At 38.2% G+C, this 19,585-nt stretch overlaps 2 protein-coding genes across 6 annotated transcripts in view; one reads left to right on the forward strand and one right to left on the reverse strand.

Annotated features, from left to right (window-relative positions):
* Window positions 1-19,585, forward strand: part of LOC146587330 (ras-related protein Rab-39B-like) — a 266,005-nt gene that overhangs the window by 19,115 nt on the left and 227,305 nt on the right. The window lies entirely within an intron of this gene.
* Window positions 3,956-19,585, reverse strand: part of LOC146587332 (phosphatidylinositol-binding clathrin assembly protein-like) — a 30,065-nt gene continuing 14,435 nt past the window's right edge. Inside the window, exons 9-22 of one of the 5 annotated variants that reach the window (XM_085319660.1) lie at window positions 14,801-14,886; window positions 13,612-13,735; window positions 12,668-12,804; window positions 12,245-12,348; window positions 11,252-11,398; window positions 10,733-10,792; window positions 10,533-10,643; window positions 9,422-9,538; window positions 9,253-9,283; window positions 8,610-8,730; window positions 6,657-6,680; window positions 6,487-6,543; window positions 6,044-6,151; window positions 3,956-5,382 (exon numbers count right to left, since the gene is read on the reverse strand). In XM_085319660.1, coding sequence (XP_085175786.1) covers window positions 5,368-5,382; window positions 6,044-6,151; window positions 6,487-6,543; window positions 6,657-6,680; window positions 8,610-8,730; window positions 9,253-9,283; window positions 9,422-9,538; window positions 10,533-10,643; window positions 10,733-10,792; window positions 11,252-11,398; window positions 12,245-12,348; window positions 12,668-12,804; window positions 13,612-13,735; window positions 14,801-14,886 — 1,242 coding nt within the window. In that variant the 3' untranslated portion in view covers window positions 3,956-5,367. The remainder of the gene's footprint in view (window positions 5,383-6,043; window positions 6,152-6,486; window positions 6,544-6,656; window positions 6,681-8,609; window positions 8,731-9,252; window positions 9,284-9,421; window positions 9,539-10,532; window positions 10,644-10,732; window positions 10,793-11,251; window positions 11,399-12,244; window positions 12,349-12,667; window positions 12,805-13,611; window positions 13,736-14,800; window positions 14,887-19,585) is intronic. The other 4 variants (XM_085319657.1, XM_085319656.1, XM_085319659.1 and 1 more) reach the window with 4 other exon arrangements.

Genomic DNA, 19,585 nt, shown 5'->3' on the forward strand with positions numbered 1-19,585 from the left:
TGGCCGCCGCCATCTTGGGGAACCGACGCTGCGTGCGCGGCCCTCGCCGGGACGCCGCGGCCGCGCGTCATCACGCCGGCGCCAGGCCCGCCTCCTCCGCGCGGCTATTGGCTGTTCGGCGTTGAGCGACGGGCCGGCGCGTGGGCCGGCGGCGAGGCGCGTGGGCAGGGCTGAGCGGGCGGCAGAGGAGAGGCGGCGGCGGCCGCTATTGGAGGGCTGCGGGAGGGGGCGGGGCCTCTCGGCCGCCTGCGTTGCGGGGGCAGCAGCGCGGGCCTAGCGCCAGCAGCAGCAGCTCACCCCGCCCGCGCGCAGCGCTGCCGCCGCCGCAGCGCTCCCTCCCGCCGCTCCGCAGCGCTCCGAGCGGCGCCGGCTCGCGCAGCAGCTGCCAGCGGCGCAGGAGGGACGAGGCCTCCCGCGAGCCGAAGGGTCGCGCGTCGAGTCCGTGAACTCAGCAGCGCGACAGCTTAGTGCTTTATCAGCGACAGCAGCGGCTGGCAGTGACACAGCAAGAACGCGCTGTTAAACGTTTCAAGCTCCTAACTGAAAGCAAGTCTCTACCCCTACGGGAATCACAAATGCAGCTACTACAAGCACCGATTCTCAAAGCTTCCACTGTAGAAGCCAGCACCTGCAGGACACAGGTCGCACTAGCACACCTCTGCCAGGCCCCAGGAGCTCAGCTGGAACACGGGTTAAGCAATGATTTTGCCTTCAGGCAAGCTGCAGCCACAGTAACGCACTAAAACACCGCCCAGCCACAGACACACACTTAGTTGAGGCCACTTGCACGCTGCGCATGTGATATGCGACCGAGTACAAGGTTAGGAGAAACAAAGTATCTCACCTCCGCCGCCCGAAGCCAGTTTGCCGCCTGGCGGCGGGGGAAGCRCTTTCCCTTGGAGCTCACACCTACTGAGGCAACCTCGTCTCTCCAACTGCCCTGCACAGGAAAAACACGCTGCTGCTTCTTAAAGAGAAGCCGAAATAATTCACCGACCGATCAAGGCCAGCCGCCGTGACAGCTTCCGCAAGGCACGACACTCTTCTGCACTTGCATGCAGTACGGTAAGAAACAGCACACGAGCACCCAACGCAGCTGCTGTGATCGGTACTACAGCAAGTTTTCTGAGAAGACATGGAAGAACGACCACACACGCCCTGCATGTGCCAAAGTTTATTTTTTTTAATTCAAAACCTCTTTCATCAATTGACTGAGTATGAGCAACAGCCTTAAAAAAAAAACAGTTTGTATATTAACAAATTGTGAAGTTAAAATGTCAACACAACCAGTCTTGTGCTTAGGCCTTTTTTTTCCCCTCCTCCATAGGATGTAAACACTCAAATTTTTTCAGTTTGTGGCTAGATTTTTCATGCATTCTGTATTCTTATAAAATGAAGGAGCTCATGTAAAGGAACAGCCACATAAGAATAAACCTGTAAAACAGCTTGAACAACTTAAGTTTTAGTAGCCCCTTTTAAATAAATATCCAATAAAGGCACAAACCTGTTCTGAGGAGAAAATGTAACATACAAAACAAGAACTATTAAATAAATAATGTATGGGTTGGGGTGGGGGAAATCAGTTCCAGCACCTATTTTTGTAATTGTTCCAAGACGAGATTCCAGCCCAACATTCAGTAAAGGATTAAACCTAATCACAAGGCTATACACATTTCAGATATACTGAAAGATCTGATGTTACAATTTGTGTTGTAACTGTACCAGTTACTACAATCTCTTTAAATAAATGCTCAAGAGAATCTGCATAAAGTAATGATGCAGTAATATACTTAATGACAGATCAAATACATCTTCAGAGTAATAGCAACATAGTTTTTCTATATTCCTAGCTACCAGTAAATGTATAAATGGTAACACGTAGTTTCCATTGCTCAAAAATATAATCTTTAAAATGGAAATAAACGATTGATACACAGTGCCTTTATATGTTGTCCTTACAATACAAACTACTCAAAACAAAATTTTTCCCTTTTATGTACAAATTAAGCACTGATCCACAGTGCATACTATTCTAATTATAACCCCACCCTCCCTGCCACACATCGAAAAACCCAGATGCGGATACACCCTGTATTCAATCTTGTAGTCAGAAGTTACTCAATGTTTTACAAAAGTCCATTTGTTATTTTTACCTACAAGTATTCCACCACTATGTGCACAGAACTGAGATTTCTCTAGTACATAATTTATCTGAAATTAAAAAAGGTAAATTCAGTAACTTCTTGGAGGCAAAGTCAAACTATATCTAAAGAACATTAGAAAACCCCAGTTATTCAAGAAGTACACTTTCAAGTCCAGTAGGCCTAATACCATCATCCTTCCCAAATTCCCCCAAAGGCTGATCTTGTTGCATATCCCAGAGACAGCCCCCCGCAGCAGCGTTAAATCCCAGCGTTAGGCTTGAACGACYSCCTAGAGTTCAATAGTGCAAAGCRCACAGCATTCTGCAAGTCCTCCTCYGTGCTCCCATCTTGGTTAYCGGCTTTCTGGAGCGTTCAGAGCAGGATCCCGACCGAAGCAGGTCGTGGACAAAGTCACAGGTACACACAGCGCTTYCCCCTTTCACTTATCACAGCTATTTGCAACTGTTGCGAGTTATTACAGTTACCCTCCAGAACAACCTTTGTCTACAATGCGTTTTTTTGGAGAACAAATTCTGRGCCGTAAGAGCCTTGACATCATCTTAAGTCCTTGCATTTACTTCTAAGCATATGAACTATGTTGTGGTTTAAAACATAGTACTTGTCCATTTTGCGCATTCCAACAGGTCCACAAGGAAGAGGTGGAGAAAAAGCAGTTCTGCACGCTCCCACGAGGACGGAAGTGTGCTGCGCAACCTTCGCTTCACAAGGATAAATCTGTAAGAGCTGTGTTTTAACGTGCCAAACATTCTGAATGAGACTAAGGATAAGATAATTTATAAAGTCATTAGGACGTACTTTGTGGCTGTTTCTCCTTTTTTTTAATACTAAAGTAAATTGGTATCAGACAGCTTTGCTACAAGAAAGCATGCTAAAGAACCATTTAAAAGAATCCAGAGCAAATTGGAAGTTTTACTAGTGCAAACAGTACTCAGATCTAAATCCATTTCTGAGTGAAGTACATTCCAGATCTTTACAATRCACTGCAAAAAAGTTATAATGAATATATAATGCTTGCCAGGTACCTGTTTGCATATTTTATTAAAAATAACTGATCATGGCATATACAATCCAGTATGGGAAAAAAAAAAAACTGACAGTTCACCGTGCCAGACACTGCCTGGTCATAACGATCTCAGCTATGACATTGATGCTCGGATGCTTACTACTGTATGTACTGGTCTAATTTGAATTCAAGGCTCCTCAATGCAGAATAGAGGAACGGAATTAACTATTTCTTACACAAACAACACCCCCCACCCCATCCTGGACCAATGACCCATTCCGAATGGGATCTATTCCCTCACCACAAAGAGGGCAGCTACAGGCATCAGAAAATTCATTAGCTTAAAATGGTACAATTGCACAAACCCAGGAAAGGTGGATTAAAGCTTGGAGCCCTTTATAACTTAAGTTTAAATGTTAAATTGCTGTATATCAGTCCAATTCTTCAGCACACATTCAGACTCTCAGGAGTTTAAAATTTCTGCAAGGTTAAATTTCCCCAAAGGTTAGCGGTTATCAGTTCCAGGGGTTGGGTTTAACTGTTTTGCTTGACAAAAGTATTTCTGCAGCATTAAGAAATACTACTTCTGTACTCTATGGAAAAAAATTAAACATTTTGAAAACGAGAGGCTTGCTTCCACTGTATTTTGGAAGTTCTCTACAGGACAATTTGACAAGATTTTCAAGGCCTACTTACATTTATGGTGAGATTCAGAGATACTTTTGCAAATATAGTGTCCAAGAGATAAAAGCCATTTTAATCTGGAGGTCCATAACAGTAGAAACTCTTTCTTTTTGAAAAACCCAACTTTAATATTAATCATTGRTAGAAGCCACATTACAGGAGAGCTCTTCATTGTGTTCTGCCAAACTTCTGGAGAAAGGGTTGTTTCTAACTTCATTTAAGTGCTATCACATTTTATTGGGCATTTAAAGATACAAGTTAAGGCATTTTCATAGCCAACCTAAATTTTGGAAGAAGATTGTTAAATACAAAAGACACATCAAAAGCCTGTGTATCTAACCCGTCAGCAATAGCATGCCTCACAGACCAGTTGATTCACAAGATTCTCTTCTCAAAACAAGTCTGGATTTCTTCTTACAGCATTAAGATCTTWAAAATACTACAGAAGGAAGAAAAATTACTGCAGCATTAAAGAAAACGTTATTTAAAAGTTTGCACATATTTACACATTTAAAATAATTACTTCTGTATGGTTTACAAGTAGGTTCTTGTTTCAGAAAAGAAGCACAAGCTGTTCTCTACGGCTGGGACAATTTTAATATAGTTACCAGTTTTGAAGTGTCAACACTACTGCAAGATTTGCTTTTATTGAACTGATGAACTGAGCTTTAAAAAGAAAAGAAAGTTATATCTCTTACCTCTTTTGCAGTTAGCAACAAGATTTTCTAATTGCTCCAATTTGCTGCTGTTGGGGTATACACTTTCGCTGTAACAAAAGCTACATACTTCTTTCCCTACTCTGAGACAAGACCTTTAGCCAATGTCAGAACCTGGCCCTTTCAACTAGCCATGTAACACTGACATTATGCCAATGGAGCAATTTATTATTTTCATTATATATATATATATATATATATAAAATATACATATATTTCTTGTTGATTCACAGCATTTAAAACTCACATTATAGAGTTTATGAATTATTATAAGCTATGCTAATGTGAAAAAGCTGTCTGATTTCATTCAATATTGGCCTTATGATAATGCAAGCATTACTCTATCAGAGTATTTATTAGAGCATATGAAAGTTTTATTGCTCAACTTCATTTGAGTTGTGTCTTGGTAAAAACAGCCACAGAATTTATGGAGAAAATAAATAGGATTTATGACATTCTCAGTTAACTTCCTTCAGGCAATCCACTGATGAATAAGATTGCAAAGCAATCACATAACCCTCTTCTCAGAAGGTGCAAGTTGGATTCTCATCTTCAAAGCTGAGTTGACCTCAAAGATTAGTTTCCTACTGAAGTCTAAAAACCAGTGAACAAACATGATTTCATACCACAATGACTGTTATAAACAAGAATCTCTAAAGCATTGCAATTCAAATTAGTATTACATTATACAGGGGAGAAACAGTAGCCCTGTTCAAGAATACATCATGGGAAGAATGAAATTCAGTCTTTTCTTTTTACCAGTATTTGGTTGTTCGCACATCTTGCTGCTTTGGCGGCTTTACATAAACTGTATCTGTAAAGTAGAGATTACATACTGTTAATGCCACTTTCATAACATGTTTTCTCAGCATTTCAGAGGTATGTATCTACACAAGTGCCTTGTTATCTGTAAGTTGGGACTATGTGTTTCATCATTTAAAAGAAAAAACAACCTCGAAACAAAGTGGAACTTCCCTCCCCCCAGTATCTCAAAGAACATTAACAACAACGTATCTAGACGTATCTGGGTGACAGAGGCACACAACTCCTTTCACTTGAACAGTCTCCTGTCCATATCTTTCTTTACTTCATAGCTCAACCCCATCCTCCAGAAACCTTTCACTACTGCCATAGTCAGTATGATTGAACCAAGTATCCAGATAATGAATCTGGAACTTAAGACTTCCTATGACATCCTCCACTCCCTTTTTCTTAACATTGTCACAGTGAGAAGCTAGCCATTATTTTTCTGATCCGTTGCTCTCCATTTGTACTTTCTTCCTCACTTCCTGTGGCTGCATGCTTTCATCTGTATATTCCTTCTCACTTGCAAAAGCCTGCTGCCCCTGACTGAGGAACCCCTCACTTTCTCAGAGGCAGAAACAGATGTTAATAGCCAATCACAAGACAAGACATTTGGTTTCTTTACTAAGACTGAAGTTTCAAYGAGTCCAAGATTGAAGAGAACAGTTCACCTGAGTTCCAGAAACAGGTGCAAAAGGGTTTGTTGACCTTAAACCAGGTTGTGTATACATCATTGACTGGGGTGCCATCAAAGGAGCAGCTCCAATCTGAGGAGGTACCTACAAGAAAAAGGGAAACAGATGACAGACAAGTAGTACAGACAAATCTACTTGATTCTAGAAGCTAAGTTTTTTCCCCATTATAAGCACAGTAACAAACAAAAACATGGATACACACACAGTTAGTTAAGTCACGGCTGTTAAAAAACTTGCTGTATAAAGTTTAGAATAATGTCTTCCAATGAACAATGTGAAAAAGCTATCCAATTTCACACAATATCAACCTCATGAAACAATACACAAGCTGCAGGACAAATCAAACAATAATGCTTGTCATGACATCCACTGAAGTGCGCAAAAAAAAAAAAAGAGTATGAAACAGGCAAGTTCCTTACCATTCCATATAGAGGCACTTGAGGTGTGGTCACTGGGTATGCAATAGGAGCAGGTACCTTCAATCAAAAAAAATTTTGAGGTCTCAGATAAGCTCATGCATACTAGTAACTCGCACAAAACAGTACAAAGTATTTTTTTTAAACACTCAATTTACAAGAAATTGACTTACATATCCAGGATAATGTACTCCATTCTGGCAGGGCAAAAGGAGTAAGCACAGAAAGTTATTTAAGAGGTCAAACTGAAATTCTAACCAAAAGATGGACTAAAATCCAGTACCAAAACTACCTACAACTATGCTAAAGCCACTGATTAGAAAAATTCAAGCAGGGGAAAAAAGGTGCATGGACAGTAACATCAGCAATTGGACCTGGTAACTTTGGTAGGCTCCCTGATGAAATTTACAGCAAAAATAGAACTTTTACTAAATTTGCACATATTTTGAGCGTATTGCTTGCACAAACATTTGGGTGAGAAGCTTTTTGGAAGGCATGCAACAGTCCTCCTTCCTCCTATTATGTGCAATAAATGTATAGAAAAACAAGGAAGCCAGTGACCAGTCAGCCCAAAAAACAAATAGCARTGAATGTTCAGCCAGCCAAAATATTGCTAACACACTAAACTTAATTCTGATGCCTGCAATATATCACAATACAAAGAACAAGAAACAAAACACACTTTAACCGAGGTTATGGGTTAACTTTTATCAAGTTACGTTTTTAGCCACAATGATGCATACACTTCATATTGCCATGCAATTAAGTAGTGCTCATTAATTATATTTAGAAAAACCTAAAGTGTTAGTTAGAATACTTCACTATGAAAGATTATACGTGAGGCTGAGGATTACTACAGTCCCTGAATGCCATAGACCAAGCCAGGACACTTAGGCCATTCCAGCAGCTGGGGCATCAATTTCAAAAGATAGCTCATAGCTAAGGCAGTTCTTTGGCCAGCAATTGTTAGACTTTCTGGCGGGTAAGTGAGCTGATATATGGCATAAAGCACTCAAACATAAGCTTAAACCAGAAGGCATAAGAATGTGTGAAAGAAAAAACCCACCACAAAATCCAAACATACAGTAGCTAATATGTGTTAYGGTGCCCTAAATCCGATCTTCCAAAGACCAGAATACATCAGCACTCTAACATAACATGTTCTAAAGCACCAAGAGGGGACAGAAAGATTTTTATGGTCTCAAAAGTCTCATGGACAAATTATAACCTGAAATCATACAAGTACTATGCAACTAAGATATTCTCTAATCTGAATCTTTTTATTTCTGTTTCAAGTTCAAATCTGGATTTAATAGTCAATTTAGTTTTGTGAATTTTGACTGAGCATACCCATATAAGAAAAAAGATCTAGGACAAAACCACTTGCAGTGGCAATAAAGTCAGACAGCAGCCCAAAACTCACAGCAAATACTGCAATTACTATAGTCGTACAYAAAGCTGAAGTAAACATTCTGAAATACAGCTGCCTTGGAGGGAAGTAGAAGTGACTGGTATTTGTAGAAATATCAGAATAGAAAATATTGGAAAAAAACTCTTAAAAACATAGCACAAGACTCAGTTGCCTACAAATATTGCTCCAGAAAACCAACATTCTGCAAATTAAATAATTTTATAATTTACACTATAACTGTTCAAAAGTGTGATGAAGATGCTCTTAAGCACAATCAGAAATTCTAAAGTGCTACCTGAATTAATTAAGGTGCCTTGAAGGAGTTAAGATGCAGTAGCTTTTCACGTACTGAACAGAAGAGGGAACAAAATCCAAAARGAACAGTATTTATTTGGCCTTGAAACAGGTTCTTAGGATTCTTAAAGGTGCATCTTTGCATTGGGAGGGGAAGGATGGTCAGTTTTTTTTTCAATTAAAACAATCAGGGAAAAAAAACTCAGGAGTTTAGAGCTGTCACAAGTGAAAGGCTACTTTACTGTGAGAGGAAATAAAGTATACTAATATCTCCAYCTCATTCAGTTTGTGAAGTGGTCTTACAGGCAAGTTTTTCCTCAATCTTGTCCAATGCAACCTTTGCTATTCCTACTAAATTAATTCATGAAGGGAAAAAGGCATTTGCTAGTAAGAAGTATGATTTAAATGGCACAGAAGTTACCATATGTGGAATAGTGGGTAAGGGAGTAGGGTTCCATGTAGTTGATGTGCTTGTTTTTGCTTGCCAGTTTGTTCCACCAGTAAGTTTTTTCTCTGTAGGCTGGGTCCACTGCATATCTGATCTAGAACGAAACCATAATATTAGATTTCACATTAGGGCCAGCAGGTAAATAGTAACAACAATATACTGAAAAAACAGGAAAAAAACACGCTTTGTAATAGATGTAGGCAGCTGAAATCTACAGGTGGTAGAAATACTCAAGATTTAACTTCAGTAACTGCTTGTATCTGCACTCTAGCGAGTATTGAGTTCTGGGGCTCTGTTTTTTATTAAAAGAAAACTCGCTATCACTCACTGCACTATACAGTACAACGACTTAGAGTTTTTATAAAAGACATTTTTATGGCTGCTCACAGAAATATTTAAATAATACTGCAACTGCAAGACAAAAGCATACTACGTCACTTACTAYGTTTGCCTGTGTTATAACAACGGTCCATATTAACTCATTGTCTTAACACTGTTCTTGATAGCAGATTACTTTCCAGAGCTGAGAATCTTGCTATGTCAGTGCCAGCAAAATGTACTACAGATTATCAGTCTTACCAGTCATACAAGAGTATTAAATACATATATCACTTACTTTTTGGATGGAGTTCCTCCAAAGCCGAGATCTGGGAGGGGGGGGGAAGGGGGAAGAAAAATTCTCATATAAAAATCACTGAATATATTTAGGTTGGGGGGGCGGGGAAGTGGAAAATCTTGTTTTGAGTAGCAAATAGGAAAACATACTTTTAAAGTTTCATACTTACTTCCCACAAGATTAGCAAGTGAGGAATCAAGATCATTTGCCAGAATTTTTCCACTTTGCTGACTGGCTACAGCAGTTCTTTGACTTTGTGGTGGTACTGTGGGTTGCAATACATCATCTAGAAGAGTAAAAGCTAAACCAAGACATAAAAGCAAGAACATAAAGAAAATAACTGTTACCAAAACAGTAAAATGCATTTATTGAAAGAAATTCAGAAGTCAGGGAGGCATCTTCCTTATACAACACTATCAGTAGGGCTTTTTTTTTTTTTTTTTTTTTTTCGGGGAGGGAATATTTATATGTCGAAGATCAACATGCCAGAAGTGTTTAAGGCTTAGGTACAAGCATAGTTGAACCTCTCATTCTTTCTGGAATATTATATTCTAGTGCACTGTCCAATTTTACTTCAACAGTAACTGGTAGTATTTCTAAATTAAGCTAAACCCCCCCTAAAACTCAGGGGAAAAAAGTCATTCAAGGTAGTGTCAAAGTATAATTTCTTATAAGAAATATAGCCATGGTTTCACAGTAATACTATTATCTTCAATGTACACAAGAATTCCTTTGTTATACATTCACAAGAACTTTGATGCAAAATAGTATCAACCAACAGAGTGATAACTAARTTATTCTTTATGTAAAGCATACAAATAAAATGCAAACAAAAAAAATGCAAAGTTACACTTTGCTTACTTAAGTGCAAGTACAACGCCTCTCAACAAACTCTGGGGAACTTATTATCACATTATCAAGAGAAAACACTGAAGTCATAAGCACTAGAAGAAGTAAAACACAATCTTACCCATTAACAAAAATCCGATGGGCCACATTTGAGGTTTATTCCCCCCAAAAAAGCGAGAGAGAGAAAGAGAGAGAGAGAGAGAGAGAGTTATTACACAGTGTAAGATTACTCAGAGCAAATTTTAAACCAAACAACTACAATTGAACTGATTGTCTATTATCTTATCAGTCCTATGTTATTCAGCTTGCTGAATGGCTAAATGGGCTAATGAGCTAAGTTACTAATTTCTGCACTGTAATGGCAGTTACATTAAACTTCAGGCAAAAGTAGCCTGCAGGAGGCAAGTCATTTTAAGTTTTTTTTTTTTTACCACTAGTAGTCCTGTACTCTTGTGCAGTAGATTTTCCTCCAAAAACAGCATCAAAGTCCGCATTAATTGCTGAAGAGGTGGTACTTGGAGGCGCTGAATGAAGAGGAAACCCTAAACAAGAAATTCAGAATAAATCAGGTACACCCATTGAATAGATACCACTCACTACAGTGAAACTAGAATGTTAAAAATCAAATTACCATCAACAGTCAGAGGATGATACACAGAGGTATATGCAGGTTTATGACCACTAAAATCATCTTCATGAAAAAAGGGAAGAAAATAAGATCAGATTAAGAGAGAAAAGGAAGAGAAAAATCCAAAAAAGTCTGCAACTATAAAAATTTTTTAGGAATAAAAGAAAAAAATTTTTTATTCAGCCAATTTGAAAAGTATTAGTTAACTCTAGTTAACTCCTGCATTGCCTGTCACTGCAAAAAGTTCCAGTTTAACAGAAATCAGCAAAAACTCTAGCTGAGATACAAGTCTTAGGATGCCTAGCTTGGACAAGCTGAACAAGATAATGGATTCTTTCAACTCTAGAAATAAAACTTCAGCAAAAAAAATGTTTTTGTTAATACTTCAGGAATTATTATACTATTTCCACTTGCTAACAAAAATTGAAGATTGGCTCAAACCACAAAAAGACTATACAACACAGTTGATTAGTAGTATTATCTCCAGTTGGAAAGAAATTAGGGTTTTTTGTTTGTTTTTACCACTGAACAGTTCCACTGTTTGTTTGGAGGAAAAGGCAGAACTGATGAAAGGGGTGGTAGATTTTACAGCTTCTTCAACTGGTTTCATGTCAAAGATGTCCAGATGAGGTGGAGAACCAACACAACCGTTTGAGGACGAGAAAGGACCTTTCAGACGCAGTAGAAGTAAAGAAAAGAAAACACACAGTACAAATAGCAGAGAAGAAAAACAGACTGAAATGACTGTACATAAGAATTCTAGAATTAGAAGTCAAGTAGTAGATTTTTCATCTACCGACTAGCCCTGTTAAGATACAGATTCTTAGTTTCAGATGAAAAATGTCTAACAGTTTTCTGTTTAGTGAAAACAGAATTCTAATACAGCCATTAGGTAGGAAGGGGAGAAGAACAGAATGCTTATCAACAAAAAGAACAGTCAAGGACTATTTTTTAGGCTTCAGGAATATGCCTTTTAAATAGCACTTAAGCATACTTCAGTTTGACATGTATTTTTTTATGCTTATCATGATTGTTTTTTGAAGGAATTGGTGAAGGTATAAAAACAGGAACAGCAGCTTTGCAATAAGCATCTTGAAGTTATGAATACCTTTTTAATGAAGAATGCATTACATTTCTTATTGAAAGGAAATACTAGTACAGCATCTTTTCAGTTACATCTGCTTCATTCCTATTTCTCAGCATATTTGGACTTTCATTACTGGATACAATTAGTCTTCCCCTCCCTTTTGTTGAGTACCTCCTTCATTCCCTCCACTGCACATTGTCACTACTATAACGCATTTTTGAAAATACCTAAAATCTCTGGAAGAGTTTGCCAGAGCTTTCAGATGACTCGTTTTATACTCTATCGAGGATAGAGGTATTTGGGTGCAGAGGAATTAAGGTTTAAGCTATAGATTCAGTTAAGCACGAACCTGTGCTTTATCATGAGATATACTCCTGTATTTTAATTACATCCATTATTTAGACAGTAAAATCACAGTATCTGCTTACCTCCCCATGCACTGCTTGCTGATGTTGCTATAGCTGGAGTACTCTGTACAGTTGGAACAAATGCAGGCTGAAGATCAAAAAGATCACTAGAAAGGTTGGGCATGCTGAGGAGGAACAGAGGAGGGGGAAGGTGAAGATACATAAAAGGTATTAGTCTCATGCTATACACAGACTCGTACCAACCTCACTTTTTTCTTTTGACTAGGAGCCAGTCAAGAATAATGGTATACAACAAGACCAGGTAATTAAGCACTTCTTGTTGTGGAATACTACCAAAACTCATGTGAATAACCAGGAAATCATCAGCAAAAGGTTATTTGTGAAGAGTATATCCCATAACTAGGATTTGTGCTTTACAGTTGACTGCAGAGTTACCTGGCCAGTGTCATTTATGCTTGCTTCAGAAAGCGAATGCTCTCTCACCTATTTGTTGTGGGTGCTGGTACTGCAAAAAGGTCAACAGCTGCAGTGGTATTCACACTTTTTCCTGATAAAGTGCTTGGAGATGCTGATGTAGAAATGGAATTTGATACCACAGAAATCTCTCTTAATCGCTGTTCCTGAAAGGTAAGACAAACAGTTTGAAATTTAATTGCATTAATTTATTAACTCTTCAGTCCTGATTCAGCTTTCAGTAAGAGAAAGTATCTTGTTCTGTTCTAGATTGTACTGTGCACTTCCTCAGGAAATGATAAATAAGTAAAAATTAGAAGGTCCAGGACTGAGGCCTTAGGAGAAGAATGTTGCTAGGAAAACAACTCAACAAGTAGCAATGAGTGAACAAAGGAAAGAGAGCATTAAGGAACCAAGACAAGAGAACACACTGGGTTTTCTTTCAGATGTGTATGGACTCAAAATCCATAGATTATACCTAAATATTTCAAACCTGAAATGGTTTTGCAAGCTAAGCTGTAAAATCATACATGAGAACAGTTAAGTATAGACAGAAAAACAGCTTGTGTTCTCATTACAAGCAACATGGCTGAAGAATCATGCCAAATCATCATTCTACGCCTCACAAGGGAAAAAAAAATTCTCATCTAGCAATAAACAGTCCCATAATAGCAACATTGTATGCTCAGCTGTGGTGACAAGACCTAGAACTCTTATATGTCCATTTCACAAATCATTGAGATACAGAATTCAATCATGAAAAGAGTATAAATGACCCACTTCAGGTGCCAGCTATTCAAATCATACTCCTGGGTAGAAGGGTCACCATACATTGGCAACCAACACACCTACAGAGTAAAGTCTCTGCCTCTCAGTGTTAATATCCCCTCACACATATTAGGTTAAACCAACTCTGGTCTTAACTTGTATCTAGTGAAAAATCTTGGAATATAATCTTTTCAAAGATACAGTACCTTAAGTGCCTGCAGTCTAGCTTGYTCCTCCTCTAATGCCTGCTGCTTCTCTTTCTCATCCATCCTGCTAAATGACATTCCTGTGCTGGCAAGCGTTGAAACAGCGCTGGACAGGGCACTAGCTCTAGAAGTAGAGATATTTTTTTAAAAAGTTAAATTAAGGAAAACCTCTCAGCACATCACTACTTACTTAAGCATCAAGTGCCTTATCTTTTTCATATCTGTTCTTACTTTACTCTTTCGTACAGAAAAGTAGATAAATCAATAATAAGGCAGTGTGGTGAATGGACAATGCCTCAAGTTTCAGTGAGTAGGTACYGGAAAGCGCAGAATGTAACTATTTTGTTTTTACTTTAAATGTCATATAGACTAGAACTTTATTCCTTCAAGTAGCGGAGGCATGGAAAGCTCGTATGTACGCATTATACGGACAATCGGAAACAAAGCACAGAAGTTCTTCCCTACATACCAGTTTAGCAGAATACTGTGGAAAGCAAGTTCTCAGATGCTTTTCAAAAGTCTGTCAGGCTGGACAGCAATTCACAAATGTGGGTAAATACTGACAGGCATATCAGTGTAACGTACATTTCTGAGGGGGAACGTGTATGCCACAAGAGATCTCTTAAGTCAGACATAGTACCTCCAAGTCAGAGGTGCTGCTCATACATATGGATACCGATCTTAACAGAAAGAATACTGCAATACTTGTCAGCACAAATCATCAAGCTAACTTGGCAGTTTTAGGGAGAAGCAGTTTTGAATTTTTTATAACAGGTTAAGACAAATTCAATGGCTTGAGAGGTATATAACTGACAATAAGAGGTAAACAGCAGCCTGTCTGGGGTTTAGTAATAAACAAAAATCCCCAACCTCAAAACATAAATCTCAAAAGTCTTACAAGAAAGAAATTGGTAAAAGGTGAAAAGAATAATACATAGGCCTCAGCTCAATGGTTTATAACAGCACAATAAGACATCTGACAGACAGATACACAACAGATATCTACTCAACAAGTGCGACTAAGTTATCAGACAACTCCTCAATATACGTATCATATATTCTTGTACAAAGATACACTTGTAAGTGAACAAAATCCAAAAGGAGAACCTCAAATGGTCAAATACAGAAGCTGCTTAGTAAGATGACAAGACTTAAGTAAATACATCACTGCCATTCATTTGGTGCTCACCGGCTGGCAGCAGAGACTTCTTTTGTTTTCTTTCCTTCCAGAGAAGCCAAATGCTGTTCCAATGCTTCAAGCAAGCTGCTGGGTGCCTAAAGTTAAAGTACTCATAAAAGACTGCTTCTAGACAAAAATATTATCGCTGTTTAGCGCACAGATTAGTTTCCCATCCACCAATTTAAAGAAACCAAATAAAATCCCACAATAATTGTGTACTTATTTTTTTTCCTCCTTCTCCTCATCCTGTACACCCAAGCTCTAGCTACAGAGCTGTGGTCTACTAGAAGTAGTGGTATCACACAGACATGAAATAAAGATCCTCTCAGACTAGGTCTGCTTCTATGCATGTAAATTGAATTGAGGTAGGGGGATGGAAGGAAACAGTGTTTGCTRTGCTAAGATAAAAAACAGTAACCAAGTGATTAATTCCCTTAAATTTGCAAGAGTACCCACAGGACGCCTTTGCCTTGTTGTCCCCACCCCCCTCCCATAACAATAAAAAGCCAGCAATCACTTTTTTCTTTCAATCACATCTTCACAAAGGCTTGCACTGGAAGCATTTATGACAACAGCAGTATGCCAGCTTTGATAACAGTGGAATAAAAATTTGACCAAAGTTTTGTCTCAACAGTTCTACAGATCGAGTAGCTATTCAATACATGATTACACAATAAACTCAGTTACACCAAAGCCTTTTGTACCATAAAACATAACAGAAAGTAGCAATATCATTTCAAATCAACTTAGGTTTTTTTGGTCAAGAAAGTGTTACCCATGAGAAGCTCCTAACATTAAGTTATCTTATAAACAATGAAAAAGATTAAAGGARAAAGGCTTCACTCCACTTAATTCTAGCACGAAGTCTAGCATTTAAATGTCTTGCTCAACACTTCAGCTGGAACTTGAGACATCTAAATGAATGTCAGATGATCAATGTGCAGGAGCTTATGAAGTCTTTTGAGAGTACAGCCATGATATTATTCAACACCTCAGACTAATACTAATTACTGATGTGTAAACAAAGAGCAAGTTTAAAACAGAAAGACTAAATAGCACCAGAATCATAGAATCAGTAAGGTTGGAAGGGACCTCTGGAGATTATCTAGTCCAACCCTCAAGCAAGTGGCCCATACAAGGATTGAACCTGTAACCTTGGCATTATTAGCACCACATGCTAACCAACTGAGCTATATCCTAAAGTATAACTGCTTTAGTTCCTAAAAAACTAAACAAGCAAAAAATCCACCACACCACTCACAACATGCTTCCTTTCTGCCACATACTTGTATCTACCTATTGAAATATTTCCTCCCTACCAGAGAAAACAGCTCAGAATAAATTTGAATTAATCTTGATTGCATGTTAGTAGCTAGTAACATTTCTCCAGGTCACCCTTAGAGAAATAAACCCCCCAAAAGGCAAAACGATTAGTCTGGAACTTCTGGAAGAGTTCACTGCCTTACTGTTTCARCCACATTACTCATGTCTTTCAACTACACAGTCCCTGCCCCATAAGATGAGTGAATTAAAGCCTACAGCAGATGCAGATGAAGGGAATAGATCTCCTAAATTTTAATCTACTTGCCAGCTCAGTCCTCATCAACTGGCAGGGTTTCAGAGACATTAAATCTCTGTTACCACTTGCCAACTTTCAATAGGTAGCATAAGTGACATGCACTGTTCAAAAGACAGCAAACAAACAAATGTGCCCTTGCCAGCCCTTCTATCTAAGAAATGGACTATGTATGTTCTGGAAAGAGGAAAATTAATAATCAGACAAGGCTTTGGCAAGTCCCTATCTAGAACACTAAATACATTTTTCTGGCTTCCAGCATTCAATGAAGCCAGATTCAAGCTACAAGAGATGCAAAGAAAGGCAATTAGAATAATCCTATAAAACTGCTTGGCTTAAAGGTCCGAGTTGATACTTCTTTCCACAAATAGAGCTACATAAGCTAGAAGAGTGCTGTTACCACAACCGGACATGAATAAATTCAGCCTACAAGCTAGATAGCTATTCTGTAAAGGAGTAGCATTTTGAAATGCCTTTTCAGAAAGAAATCAGGGACAAAAAAGAAATAATTACCTTTCAACAGAAAGGCAAGTTTGCAGTAGACATTACATAATACAAACAGACAGATAATCCCAGTAGCAGGGGTCTATACTCCAACTCTGGAAAAAGTTTTTTCTGGTCTGTATTTCCTTTCAAGATAACACTAAAACCTATCTGTATGGAAAAGCATGTTCTATATTCCAGATTGCTTAAGAAGGAAAAAAACCAAAACAGATCAATAGGTTCTCTGTAACTGCATTATCCAGTTGAAACGTAGTTTGAAATGTACACTCTCTTATCTGAGCTCCTATTGCAACAGATGCACAACAAAACATTAGAGCTGAAATTTTCTGAGTGAACACAGGTTAGTGGTTTTACACCCAGAGAAGCTGCCTAGTTAATGTAGCTACTATGACTTGAAAAAGTCTGTGTTTTATTATTTCAAGAAAGTCACCTAAAKAAAATATCTGACCAATTAACGCTCATACAGGGGAAAGTGATCCTGCTGCACTGATGAAATACAGTAACAACAAGTAGAAAACAAACAATGTCACTGTGAACCAGGGCACCTAGAAAGGACCGTGTTATCTTCTTGATGAGAATCAGCAACAGTGGCACTATTACTACAAATAGTTAGCCTTGTTAAGCCTTTTACAGCCAGATAAAATAGTAAGATTTTCATTACGTTTTTGCAAACTGACTGAGGACTACATCAGATGAAAACAAAACAGAAGTAAGACAGTAAGAATGATTAAACTGGGGAGAACAGCAACATTTAACTCAGTCAGCAACCTAAGCTACTGGTGAGAATTCAAGAACACTTCAAGTACAAAAAACAAGCCCCTGGCAGTGAAAAAGTAAAGCATGAATTGATCCCGAYTGTCAGAATCAGGAAAGAAAAAAGCGTTATACAGCAGTTGCTCTATGTGTGTGTGTATGTATATATAAAACAAGCTTCTAAACATACAAATTCATTGTTCTCAGGAACAACTTAAAGAAACTCTGAAATATGCATATCCACGAACAACACACACCCAAGCAATTAAGTATTTTTAAAAAAATATATACACGTAATATAGTAGACCTGAATGTGAACAAAGGACTGCTGTTGCAGTTTATTGTCCATGATCCTGTCAGAACTTATACCAGGACCAGAAGCACAACGAAAACTACAGTTGTTTTGAATGCCCAGTATTACAGAATTTTAGAAAGTAGTTTTGGGATGGCACTAAACTGATTTACAATTATTCAACTCTTAGGTGTCACGGATTACTTGACTAACAGTGGCACTGAACTGCCAAAGTACACAAAAGACCAAAGGCTAGAGTTCAGACTTGCCTTGCATGTCTAACCGCACTTAGAACAAAATAGCTGAACTGCTAGAAGAAATGTAAGATGTAAGAAAAGTTAAATGAGGAAAAAAAAATTTGTCCTGTTGCTTTTGTATCTGAAACTTACAAAGTTAAGTCGCCTAGTCTTAGAAAAATCAAGAAAAAATCCATGCTTTGAAGAATCTTATAATCACCTAGTTAACTGGGCAAGTAAGAGCACACAAACCCTGCGTTCAAGCCAACACCATCTGTGAAGAAATACTGTCTCAGACTTAAGTATAATTTCATTAGCATAATACAGACATCAGCTGAACAGACAGTGCTGATTAGAAGACAACTGAGATAGTAAGATGCTAACAGCTATTCAAACAGTAATAGAGAACATTATGCTACTACATTTACTCATCATTTGTCCTCACCCTGTTGGTTAGAGTCATATTTCTTTCCTACTGCAAAGGCCTGGAAGTACTTGAACAGGATTCACATTAAATTAATTGCTAGCGTAATTATTAGAGACTTTATTTGTTTTACAAAATACTAATTTGAGATRCTAACTGTATCATAGAAAACAATGAACAATGAGGAGAGGTTCAGATTCGACTTCATATAAAAACACACTGAATTAAATTTAGGCATATCTTCCCAAAAGATATATATTGACATGGTTAATCTGTGAAATTTAGACAGCATGAGATTAGACATTATAGTTCATGAAAAGTTATATATTAGATTAACTGTTTCATAAAGAGCCCACTTCAACAGCCTGAGTACACTACAGCTCTACGGCACTCCTCTCTCCTGACAGATCGTCACTTATTCTATCCACCAGTTTATTCTACACTACTGAAAGGATGTCAAGTACCAACAGTCATTTTGGGATGACGCTAAGTTAGAAATTATGACAGAAAAAACTTGAAAAGAACAGCTTTGTACACTTAATTGAACTACCAGTGTTTTCTTTTGATCAAGTCAAATCATCTCTCACTTCTCATTTGCTCCTCTATTTATCCTCACTAGAGGATACTCCCCTGCATTCCATCTTTTAGACTAAATTTTCCAGTATACAAACTATTCCTAAGCACTCTCCTCATTGCTGAGCGCTGTTGAAGCCAGTGTACCGATAAAGAAACAAGTATGGGGGTGGGGGAGAAGCAGATTCTTGATTGAACAAGCAAATAGTAACCTTTATATATATTTAGTGGAAGACATGCTGCTACAGTGAAATGAAAGGTTTTCCTCAAGACAATGCAAGATGCTTATGTACTTATGAGCCATAATGAATCCCATGTGACAAAAAAGCAGAAGTTCTTACATAAGCTTTTTTGTGAGTGCTATTGCTTTAAACAATCAAAAACTTTATTAACAGCTGCAAAATATTTAAGCATTGAGTACATTTGATCCATGAAA

Source organism: Rhea americana, unplaced genomic scaffold (genome assembly GCF_003343005.1).
Source record: "Rhea americana isolate MKP2758 unplaced genomic scaffold, rheAme1 scaffold_6, whole genome shotgun sequence".
Lineage (NCBI taxonomy): Eukaryota > Metazoa > Chordata > Aves > Rheiformes > Rheidae > Rhea > Rhea americana.